We start from the raw sequence: 12,993 nt of genomic DNA on the forward strand, positions 1-12,993 counted from the left end.
TGTAATATTCCATTTTTTATGTTATTAATGTTATCGGTGTTTCAGTTTTTTTACATCTTTCCATTTGGCTCTGGCTCAGTATCTTTTGAAAATACACCTTCGTAAAATTTACAGAAATATATTTTGAGATTAAATTCACTCATAGTTTGGGGCGTGGCTCAAAAACAAAAATATTGTGTGTAAATGGAGTCATTCATAAATGCATTTTAGATTCTAGTGATATTTTTTTATTTTTCACAATGCTGACAAAACAATTCATAGAGTGCACTAAACAACTCTCATACTCTATGTGATATATGTCATTCTTTGTAAAAATAAAAAATAAATTTCTTATTGCATCCTATAGATTACTGGTACACTGCGTAAAAGTACAATAATACTCCTATATTTCGGAGTTGCGTCATCAAATAGGTGCATAAGTGAATCATACTTTAATTTTGTAAAAAAATAATCCGAAAATACATTTTAAAAATTTTTGAGCCAGATATTTAAGTGGAATTTATAAGCGGAAAAACAAATGCTATTGAAGGGTTGGCTCAGAGGATTGTTAGAGGTGATGTTCCTAGTAATCTTGCTAATGTTAGGTTAATTGCTTTGGATATGGATGCATTAGTTGCTGGTACTAAATATAGGGGAGAATTTGAAGAGAGACTGAAGTCTGTTTCGAAGGAGGTGGAAGAAGCCGAAGGGAAAGAATCAACGATGGATGCTACTAATCTTTTCAAACCTATGCTTGCTTGTGGACAACTCTAATGCATTAGTGATACAACACACAGATTTTATTGGCAGAATTTTGTAAATATCAAAAATTTCAAAAATGTATTTTGAAATTCCAGAAATATATTTTCAAACTATTTTTTTTTACAAAATGAAGTGATTCACTTTGTGGTGCGTTTAGAGATAGATCTCCGAAATTTGATGGACAATTTCGAATTTTCGTAAGATCATTTTCCACCACATGGTGGGATTGGAAATCCCCAATGAAAAATAGATCAGCCTGAAAAACTAACCCTTGTTGAGATGAAATTATGCAATTAATTAAACAAATTAAATTCAAACTACAACTCACTAAATGTGAATTATAATAATATTCTTATTGTTACAGTTTAAACAAACTACAATCAAATCCTCCCGTCATTCTCTTTTTATAAGGGAATTTTGACTTTCTAGATTCGTTGAATCAAATCTTGAAAAGTCAAAGATGTTTTCAACCGGTCATTAGGCTTTTGCGGAGATCTGGCCGAGCTGAAAAGTGGGGTGATTTGAACAGAATCATCAAAGCTGAATTCACTGGTCTTCCGGGCACATGGTGACGTTGTTTTAATGGGGGATTGAGAGGCAGGTCTCCAGAACTAAAGAAATAGTTGTCTCCAGCTCCATCAAGATCTGTCTCCTGTAATAAAAAGTATAAACATATGACCGAAAGCAATTCGTATACAGTCATAAAATCTTATTAAAGCCATAAATTCATAATAACCACATCGCCATGTTGAGTTCGTCGCAAACTTGCTATGACAGGTTTTTTCTGGTTTGTGACTTTGTGCGGAGGAGCTGTGGAGTTGACACATTCATCACCATGAGCTCATCATATTGGGATATTGAGTGCTGTTACTGTGAGTTTAACATTTTATGCAGCTGTTTAGAAGTTTAGAAGAATAAAACACACACTTTAGTTGTAGGCCCAAGTTTGTAAAAACTATAGTGCACGTCAGTTATAACCCAATTTGGATTAACTAGAGCCATAAACATTTTCAACCACAGTGTTGACTGTTCTGAATGCTCATCTATTCCTAGTAAACATCAGCACAGACTTGCCTTTTCTCATCCCAACCCTGTCTCTAGCAGTGCTCTTTTTTCGCAAACATTATTTGAGAGCCCTTTATTGGGAAGCCTAATGAAATTCTATGTTCTTTAATTGACTTTTTTCTCTAAGGATGTATTTGTAACTAGCTTTTTCTTGACTTATATTTGTGAAAAGCTGAGATCTTAGTAATCTCCAATTTGAGGAAAGGTATTAGACTATTCATATAATCACTTTTATGTACGGAGTCTTATCATGTTAAGTAATTGTACTAGGGTTGAGGAAAGGTATTAGACTATCATATTTTTCTCTCTTTCTACATGGTTATCTCGAGCATACTAGGGTTCGCCGTCGGAAATTTTTTGTGGGTGGTGTTCTATATTGATATAGTGTATTTTTGTGCAGTTTCAAATTCAAAAAATTTGTTGTGTTGTTGGTTAAACAATGTCAACGGAAATTGAAAATAGCGTCGAAGACAGTTCTAATAAGCTCATTACCGAGTTTGTTACTACTTCCACAAAACTCACCGACATCAAGCTTGATGGATGGTGAGAACTGTGTGGAGTGGAAGTATCTAGTTGAAGTTAGTCTCAGAGGAATGGAAAAGGATGGACATTTAACAAAAACATGTCCAAAGGAAACAAAGGCAACAACAAGATAGAATGCAGAGGATAAACGTATTTTGACATTTAAATTTTGTTGATAGACAAGTTCAATCGATTATTACTCACTGCAAGATTGCGAAAGAGTTTTGGGATTTTTTAAATTTATTTTTGGTAAATCTGATAACGTTACTGATGTTTTCTCTCGAGTTATGTAAGCATCCTATGGAAGCACGCCTTACTATTATAATGATTCCTCTAACCGCTCAGCTTGAATTGCGCAATCTAAGGGTCGTGATGGTTTTCATAATGGAGGTAGAAGAAGTAGTGGTGTCGTGGTCGTGGTTTGTGGGGCTTCAACCCAGTGCTTTGGTTGTGGAGAATTTGGTCACTACTGAAACCGCTGTCCCCATGCACAAGTCAATCCTCACTTTAACAGATATACACAGTTTCAGATTTTCCAACAACCATCTCCATCTTCCTCCACAACCACATTTGTCCTCTTCTTCTCGGCGTTGGGTTATTGATTATGCCGCCACTGATCATATGAAAGGGGATTCAGATATCTTTTCCTCTTTTAGTCATTCTAGTAATCATTCTTCATTTACCCTTGTTGATGGTTCCAAAGTCCATGTTAAAGGAAACGGGTGTTCTACCCTGATTTTTACCTTATCTTTGTCATTTGTCTTATATTTACCTTAGTTTCCCTGTAATCTTCTTTCAATTAGTCAAATAACTAATTCGTTAAATTGTTCTGTGACATTTTTTTCCGACTCTTGTGTATTTCAGGATCTGTTGACACAGAGGAGTATTGGTAGAGGACGAGTATCTAATAGGTTGTATTTGCTTGAAGAAGGACTTTCACAAGCATCAACAACTACCAAAATTTGCAGCATGCCACCTTTTCAGCTTCATTGTCGGCTTGGAAATCCATCTTTAGGAGTTCTTAGTAAGTATTTTGTTACTTTTGTTGATGACTATTTTCGAGCAACTTTGTTATATCTAATGAAATCCAGATCTGAGTTATTTACTCTATTTTGAAATTTGTGTTGAAATTTGTACTCAGTTTAATTGTCATGTTTGCATTCCTCAAAGTGATAATGCCAAAGAATATTTTTTTGCACAATTTAATACTTTCGTGAATCAAAATGGCACGATTCACCAATCATCTTGTATTGTTGCTCCATAATAAAATGGAGTTATTGAGTGCAAAAACAGGCAATTAATGGAAGTTGCCCGAACCTTATTGATTGAGATGAAAGTTCCAAAAGTTTTTTGGACAAATGCAGTACTCATTACTGTCCACTTAATTAATTGCACGTATTATTCCATATTCTTTCATGTTTTCTTCTCATTCTTTATTTTCTTTACCCCCCAAAAGATTTGGTTGCACATGTTTTGTGTTTGATGTTCGTTCGCAGGTAACTAAGTTGTATCCAAAGTCATTGAAGTGTGCATTTTTGGATTACTGTCGTATCCAAAAGGGGCACTGTTGCTTTTCCCCAGATCTTGGTTGTTATCTGGTGTCCGCTGATGTCTCATTGTTTGAAGATCATCTTTTTTTGTTGAGTCCCAATCGTCCTTGCCAATGTGACTCAGATGATTTTGTCTTAACTTATTCCAGTACCCACTATATTCCTCCAACTCCTATTGCAACAGGTTTCAAGTTCTTTGAGCAAACATATTCACGCCGTCCCCAAGTTTCAAGAGAGGATATCCCAAAAGAAACTCAACCTCTACCACCTCCAATGCCTGTAGATTCTGCAAATGGCCTTCCAATTGTCTTACGCAAAGGAAAATGTACTTGTACTTATCCTATTTTCTCTTATGTGTCTTCTTGTCTTTTGCCATCTACTTCTAATCCTTTGTTGCTGGCATAAATGCTATTAATCATGATGGTTGGAGACAGACCATGAAGGAGGAATGCTATTAATGACACTTGGAATTTACTTTCTCTTCCTGCAGGCAAGCAAACTATTGGATGCAAATGGATGTATAATGTCAAGATGAATCCAGATGGCTTTGTGGCTCGCTTTAAAGCACGACTAGTGCTAAAGGATATGCTCAAACATATGGAGTTGACTACTGATACTTTTTCCCTCGTGGCTAAACTTTCATTTATTCGTATTATTATATCTCTTACTGCCAAACACCACTAGCCCTTGTGTCAATTAGATGCGAAGAATGTTTTCTTGCATGGTGATTTACAAGAGGAGGTATATATAGAGTAACTACCTGGTTTTGTTGCTCAAGAGAGAAATGGACAAGTCGTGGTTTAGAAGATTCAGTGAAGTGGTTTTGACATTTGGAATGAAATGATGTCAGAGTGATCATAGAGTATTTTTTAATAAACGCGACTGTGAGAATATCTTACTTGTGGTATATGTTGATGATATTGTTATCACAGGAAGTGATAGCAAAGGAATTGACAAATTGAAGGTTTTCCTCCAAATCAAGTTTCAGATCAAAAATTTGGGAGTCTTGAAGTACTTCTTAGGCGTCAAAGTTATGTATTCAAAGAAAGGAAATATGTTCTGGATGGATTTATTGAGTGGAAACTAGTATGATGAGATCCAAACCATGTGAGACTCCTATGTAGCCTAGAGTTAAGCTGATAGTGGATGGAGTTCCTTTCTCAGACCCACAGAAGTATAGAAGATTGATGGGAAATTTGAATTACTTAAAACTATTACAAGACCTGATATTGCTTTTCCTGTAAGTGTTGTAAGTCAATTTATATCTTCCCCCATTAATACTCATTGGAAAGCACTAATCTACATTGTTAAGTATCTGAAAAAAGCTCTGAGAAAGGGAATTGTGTACCAAGATCATGGGCATGTGCATGCGGAGGCTTTTTCTGATTCAGATTAGACAGGATGTCCAATGGATCGGAAGTCTACCACAGAATATTGTGTATTCTTCAAGGGTAATATGATATCTTGGGAAAATAAGAAATAAATTGTAGCAGCAAGATTAAGTGGAAAGGTAATTTGATATCTTGGAAAAATAAGAAATAAAATGTAGTAGCAAGATTAACTAAAGAGGTAATTTGATATCTTGGAAAAGTAAGAAATAAAATGTAGTAGCAAGATCAGATGGAGAAGTATAATATATGGTTATGGCTCAAACAACTTGTAAACTGATATGGGTAAAACAAATCTTGGATGAAATGGGATCTGAGAATAATTATCCTATGAAATTGTAGTGTGATAACCAGACTTCCATACATATTACATCAAATTCGGCATTTCATAAAAGGACAAAACACATTGAGGTAGACTGTGATTTTATCAGAGAGAGAGAGAGAGAGAGAGAGAAAAGGTTCAAAAAAAATCTCATATCCACTAGAGAAAAGATTCAAAAAAATCTCATATCCACTTCTTATGTTAGGACAGAAGAACAACTCGCAGATTTATTTACAAAGACATCGAACGGAATGCAGAGTGATTTCATTTATAATAAATTGAACATAATTAATATATATGCTCCAACTTTAGGGGAGTAGTAAAAATTATATTATAATATTATATTACTAGGGTTTAGTATTAAGGAGATGGGTGTGACCCTTTTGCTCCAACTTTAGGGGAGTAGTAAAAGTTATATTATAATATTATATTACTAGGGTTTAGTATTAAGTAGATGGTTGTGACCCTTTTGTCTTTCTTATATAGTATTAAAATATAAATACGAGGGTCACCACTATGAGTAGGATAGAGACGGAAATTACCTACTCACCCACCTCCTACCACGAAAGTAGCTACACCGAAACTGAATCAAAACAATTAGCTGGAACGCCACTAAGAAGTCTAGCACCGCGGCGATCAAGCTGCTTGACATGAGCAGAAGCTTTCAAGTTGCCATGCTTTTGAAAAGCCCGAACCATCTGTTGGCCAATGAAGCGTCCCTTATCCTCATCATCCGTGACAGCAACAGCAGTAGGTCCAGAACCACTGATCGTGCATCCGTAAGCTCCGGCATCAATAGCAGCCTTCTTGACAGCAACCATCCCAGGAATCAACGCTGCACGCTTCGGTTCAACAATTGTATCCGACGACAAAGCTTTCCCCAACATCAACAAATCTCCCTGTAAAACTCCAGCCACCAGAGCCCCTGCCTGGCTACAATTCCACACATGATGCGCCATCCCTATTTCCACAGGAAGTGCAGATCTCATCTTCTTCGTTGGGGCTTCAAATTCAGGTGTCACCAGTACAAAATATAACACTTTTTCAGAAGGAAACTTCAACCGCACCAACTCCAAGGGTTCGTAATTCCTAACCAGAACAAATCCCCCCATGATTGACGGCGCTACATTGTCTGCATGATAACCGGACACCGTCTCCTCGGATTTTAAGCATGCGACAACAAGTTCGTCCATGGTCAATCTTTTCCCAAATAACTCGTTCACGGCAACGGCGGCGGCGGCTGCACTGGCGGAACTGGATCCCAACCCGCTCCCTAAAGGTAAACCTTTCTCGAGGGAGAGGGAAAGACCGACAGATCGAACGCCGAGCATTTTCATGGCTTCCATGGCGGCAATACCAGAGCAGTTCCAGAGAGGGTTTTTACTGAGTTTGTGAATGTTTGGGGTTTTACCTGAAATATGTGAGATAGATATCTCGCCGGGGTGAACATCTGGATCCACTCTTGCTGAGACTGTGTCCCCAATACCATCCACCGCACAACCCATGAAGTCGAAGCCGGGTCCTAGATTAGCCACCGTGGCCGGAGCAAAGGTTTTTACCGATGAAAAAACAGCGCGCGGCTCACCGTCATAGGTCATTTTCTGAGCGTAGCACATCAATCGGAGAGTTGGTGGCATGGTAGGTTTAGTTTTGGTGGCTTTCAAGTTCAGTGAGGCTGAAGACGTAGGGAGCCATGTTGTGGCCGCCATTGTTGTCTTTCTTCGCCTCTTAGGATTTGATATTACTAGTAGGTTGTTAAGTACTATTTTAGAAGAGAGATACTAGGGAATCTTTTATACTTCGAATATTTTGGTATTCATTTCGAGAATTTAAATTGTAATGCAAAGGCTTTTTTTTATCTAGGAATCTTTTCTAGTTAAAATATTTCGGTGTTGATTTACTGCCCAAATTTACCTTTCAAATATTCAATTTATGTCACCATTGTCCTTGCATACCTACCAATAGAAATTATTTGTACGGTAATATTAATTTTTTTGAATACATCAATGATAAAAATAATTTAATATCATTTATTTATTTATTATAATTTTTTAATTTATCTAAAAATGTCAAATATAACACATAAAGGAATAATAATATTTAAAGTTAAATGAAAGATGAAAGAGAAAATTATTATTATTATTATTATTATTATTATTATTATTATTATTATTATTATTATTGTGTTTTACAAAATTAATCAAACATTTTATGAAATGTTTGTATAAATAAAATCTTAAATTATTTAATTGAACTCAAGTGATTAATTAGTTCTAGTTAAGTAAGATTAGTTTGATTATGTATATTTTTATGATTTTGTAAATATGTTTTAAAATTAAAAAAAAAAATCTATTAAAAGATAATACTTTAACTTTTAAAAAAATGAAATATAAAAATTTTGAAACGATTTTTTTTAATTAAACATATTAACACTTATTATATTTTAGAAGAATTAGTAGTGTTTACCTTTTATTAATGATAAAGAAAAGTTAAATATATTTTATAATAATGATGCAAGTAATACAAAGAGATATGATAAAAAAAACTACGAGTGGCACGAGTAAAAGATGTAGCGTATAAATCATATGTTTAAGTTCTTCATACATATTCTGTTTTGTGATTTAGTCATGATATTATTTGTCTAACTAAAGCAATTAATCCACCATTGAAAGTTGGGGATGTTGACGAAGATATTTTCTACGTCCAACTATAATAATAGAATTCTGACGCAATAACGGTCCACCCCCTCTAGCAGTTGGTCACTCCGGAGGTCGTGGTGGATTGGCCACACATCTAGGTCATACCAGGTTTTCACTTAGGGGAATGGGAATCGGCCCATAGTCGAGCACAATCCTAGTGACGTCCAATAAACTTTGACGGAGTACCTCGTAAGTTCACACAGAATCTAGAGTCTTGTACTCGGGATCATACAAATAGACATCCAAAGTCTCGAACTTAGGATCACACAAATACATCTTAGATATGTAAAAATACAATTCATTTCACACACACACACAATATATATATATATATATATATATATATATATATATATATATATATATATATATATATATATATATATATATATATATATATACTCTTTAATTACAAGTGGGTATCTACAATAAGTAAATCGACTACATATACCAACAATAGTAAAATAGTTATCATTTTTCTTCTGGAGAAAGAATAATCAGACCTAGATCGAGTGTAATCGATATTGATAAGTTGTTAGTGAGTTTTTGACTTTATTTCCTACTTGCTTGTTTTAAATCTGTATCGATTGGTTTAATTTACAAACTAGGTTATTGTTATTAGAGACTTTTAGACCTGTAGGGAGTTACACATAAACATCCTCGTCTAAGTCACCATGAAGAAAAGTGGTGTTAATATCTAGTTGTTGAAGGTATCAGTTGTTAGAGGCACCCAAAGATAAAATAAGACGGATAATGGTCATCTTCACAACAGGGCTAAAGGTTTCTAGATAATCAATATCTTTGGTTTGATTGAAACTCTTAGCTATTAAACGAGCTTTGTACCTATTTATAGTTTTATTGGCTAAGAATTTAATTTTGAATATCCATTTACAGTCAACAAGTTTTTTGTTATAAGGGAGAGGTAAAATGTCCCAAGTTTTTGTAATTTTAAGGGAATCAATCTCATTAGTAATGGTTTGCTGCCAATTAGGGTCCTTAATGGCTTGAACATAAGTGGTGAGTCCTTTATAGTGGATAACTTAAGATTATATATTCTATGAGAATCAGATAAGTTGTTATAAGACAAATAGTTTGAATAGTGAATTGGATAACACTTGAATTGCTGATTTGGGAAGGAGTTTTACCTTGAAGGAAGCAACAATGATAGTCTTCAAGGTATGTTGGAGGTCTTGAGGTTTGGTTGGGTTTACGTGTGGGTGGGACTTGAGTAGGTTCAGGATTAGCAATGGGATGAGGGATGGGATGATGAGTTATATGTGAAGGAGGTGAGGTATGAGGAGTGTTTGTATTCGGTATAGAATTTGTGTGAGAGATAGTGGTGATATAATCAAAAGAATAATCTATTAATATGTTGGGATTCATAGGATTGGAGTTATGAGTTGGATAATTTGTGGTATTATTGGTGTGGGGAAAGATATATTCAAAAAATATGGTGTCTCGAGAGATGATTTTTTTTAAAAATCAAATAGAACATCTCCTTTAACACCATAGTCATGATCCAGGAAAACACATTTTCTAGTCCTATAGTTAAATTTGGTTATTTTGTATTTAGAAGAGGTGGCATAAACTAAATAACCAAAGACCTTAAGGGAAGAATAAATGGGATGATTGTAATACATAATATAAAAAGGATACTTGTTATGCAAAAATTTGGAAGGTAATTCGTTTACTAAAAAACAGCATGAGAGATAGGATGAGCCCAAAAAAATTAGAAACTTTATATATTTTCTAAAAAGGCCTTTGCCACATATAGTAAGTGCTGGTGCTTTCTCTCAACAATACCATTTTATCGAGGGATATCAACACATAAAGTTTGATGATGAATACCATTTGTTATGTAAAAGTCTTTTAAAATAAATTCAGGGTCATTGTCGGTCCCAATGGTTTTAATAATTTTTTAAAATAGAGTTTTAATGAATGAAAAAAATATTCGGCAAGGTAAATAGTTTCATATTTGGCATGCATGAGATAAATCTAACAAAAACGACTATGATCATCTACAACAATTAAAAAATAATTATAACCTAAGACAAACGTTGTGCAGTAAGGACCCTAAATGTCCATGTGTATCATATCAAAACAATTATTAGAGTGAGATTTACTATTTTGAAAAGATAATTGTTTGTGATTGGTAGATAAACAGGGTTCACATGGTGTAATATACTTAGAAAAATTATGTAAAGGAAAAACTTTATTTATTTCAGTAAGAGTAGAATGGGAAGGGTAGCCTAAGCGATAATGCCACAGATTACATTGAGTAATGTTATTGATTTTATTGTTTCTAGGGGGAACATATGTAATAGGAAAGCTGAGTTAGTATAATCTTTGATGAAGATTTGTTTCACCAATCATCTTCAGGGTAACATTTCCCTGCATAGTGCAAGAGGTGGCATTAAAGTTAACACTATAGTCAAGGGAATTAGTTATCCTAGGTATAGAAATGATATAGGTGCAAAACTGAGGAATATACAAAAAATCTAGAAAGTAAAAATCTTCATTAAGTTTGATAATGATGTATTGGTTAGTGGTAATAGTGTTTCCATTATGAAGCTTTACATCTATGGCGGGAATATTCGTAAGTGTGTGAAACAGATGATGATAATGACACACATGATATGTGACCCCTGTATCTAAGATCTAGGTAGTGCTACTACTAAGCAGAAAAGGTGTAGGAAGAATACTGGAGGATGTGCTTACCATAGTTTGAAATTATTGAATATTGTTGTTTGAACTGGCTGAAGTTGGTGACTGAAGAAGAGCTAGTAGAGCTTAATGTTGTTCAACTGTGAAAGAGTTTGTTGGTTGGTTGGTTGTGATGGTCTTCTAGAGTTGGTTTTTGGTTTTCATTTATGTGTTATAATGAGGCAGTGGTTTGATTGATATAAGGCTTCTTGAGATAAGGTGGGAGGTCATGTTTCTTGAAGGATACATCAATGGTGTGACCTGGTTTGTTGCAGTAGCTACATAACTTGTTGTTTCCTCTGCGACGACCATAAGATAAAACTTTGTTGGTTTGATCAGGATGACGAATCCGATTGTTGGGTTTGTAGAAGTTAGCGCAAATTTTTTCATCAGGGACAAAGACAAGGAATTAACATTCTTGTTAGATTAACATAGAAAAGACCTGGTTGACTTGGGGAAAAGGACTCATCAACATTATCCGCAACCTAACTCAAGAATATTGGTCGTTAAGGCCTTTTGGAAATATGATAACATAATCAGAATCATTATAGGATTTTATAGTGGGCAAGAGGTCGCAAGAGCATTTAAGGTTACAAGTACAAATGGGTAGAAGGCGGAAGTTTTTGAGTTCCTACCATAGCTTTTTCAAAGTGGTAATGTATTGTGTGATATTTTTGTCACCTTACTTGAGGATACATATCTCCTCTTGATTGACTGCAATGCAAAAAACGTCCCATTGGTGGTATTGCTCACCCAGTTCAACACATATCATGTGCACGGTATCCACCCATATAATGTTATGAGCAATTTTTTATGTAATTGAATTGGTCATCCACGCCATGACCATCGTGTCGCAATGGCCCAAAGCAAGAGATAAACGGTCGATTTTAGGAGGTCAAGTTAAGGTTCTGTCTAGAAACATGAGTTTGTTTTAGGATCACATAGAAACTATTATGGATCTTGACCAAGAGTAAAAAAATTGATTATTCAGAGGAGGGGACACAATAGTTAGACCCGGGTTGTCACTAGGGTGCATGAATTGCATGAGGAGAAGGTGGATTATTGATGGTGTTATCATCTTGATTTATGCTGATGGACGTCATTCTTACGAAGTTGATTGTTCATGAACTTGAAAGGAGAACATTAGGGTTTATTGTGAAGGTTTATGGATCGATGATCTGGGTGATTAATGTTTATGGATCGATGAATCTGGTTTATGGATCGATGAATCTGGGTGATGAATATATGAATGTTTTTTGGGTTACAAATGGATATGAGAAAATGTGAAGTCTTAGAAGTTTTCCGGGAATATCTTTCAGAATGATACGAAAAATAAGAAGATTTTGCTGAATTGGTTATTATTTGTGAGAAAATAAACGGCGTTGAGATGAGCATTTGAAGGATTGTTAGAAAACTTAAATAATATGGTTTAAAGTTATGAATGTATCTAGGTAGATTGCTGAATGTGTAAAGGAAATCAGATGAAGGGGTTGAATATTTAATGAGTTTCAGGGTGATTTTTTGGGTAAAATAACGACAGTATGTTGAAAAGGAGATGAACGAATTAAAGATTTGATGAATGTTAGGGTTTATTAAGAATATTTGTATATAAAATAGTCTCAGATCGACTATAGCATATAATCAATTGTATTCCCTCTGTATATAATACAATCTCCATAGTGCCTTTTAAAAACACAGAGTTTATTCAAACATGTTTTACTCTTTTATACTTCAATATGGTACCTAGAACTTTTTAAGATTCAATTGTTCGTCGTGTTTTACCTGATTGACCCACTGTGTTTCGATGGAAAAAAATCGGGGTGACGCATTCCAGTCATCACCATACTGCCTCTTTTTCGGCCATATTCGGCACTACCGCCACTCATGACGTCCTTTCGACAAGATAACTATACCGTCAGAATCGCCTCTTCCAAATTGACAAGTCCTCAAAATCTCGCTGTCACCTATATTCCCATGCTCCCTCAAGCGTCAGTTCTCCTTTC

At 34.9% G+C, this 12,993-nt stretch overlaps 1 protein-coding gene across 2 annotated transcripts; it reads right to left on the reverse strand.

Annotated features, from left to right (window-relative positions):
* Nucleotides 1–1,047: 1,047 nt before the first annotated feature.
* LOC127117447 (homoserine kinase) lies at nt 1,048–7,424 on the reverse strand. 2 transcript variants are annotated; one of them, XM_051047465.1, is made up of 2 exons: nt 6,143–7,424; nt 1,048–1,393 (listed from the first exon to the last, which is right to left on the reverse strand). In XM_051047465.1, the coding sequence occupies exon 1, from the start codon at nt 7,295–7,297 to the stop codon at nt 6,161–6,163; it is 1,137 nt and encodes a 378-aa protein (XP_050903422.1). In that variant the 5' UTR covers nt 7,298–7,424; the 3' UTR covers nt 1,048–1,393; nt 6,143–6,160. The 2 variants fall into 2 exon arrangements, with proteins under 2 accessions (XP_050903422.1, XP_050903421.1); XM_051047464.1 differs by having other exon boundaries at nt 6,131–7,424.
* Between the last annotated feature and the right edge of the window lie 5,569 nt (nt 7,425–12,993).

Source organism: Lathyrus oleraceus, chromosome 2 (genome assembly GCF_024323335.1).
Source record: "Lathyrus oleraceus cultivar Zhongwan6 chromosome 2, CAAS_Psat_ZW6_1.0, whole genome shotgun sequence".
Taxonomy (NCBI): domain Eukaryota; kingdom Viridiplantae; phylum Streptophyta; class Magnoliopsida; order Fabales; family Fabaceae; genus Lathyrus; species Lathyrus oleraceus.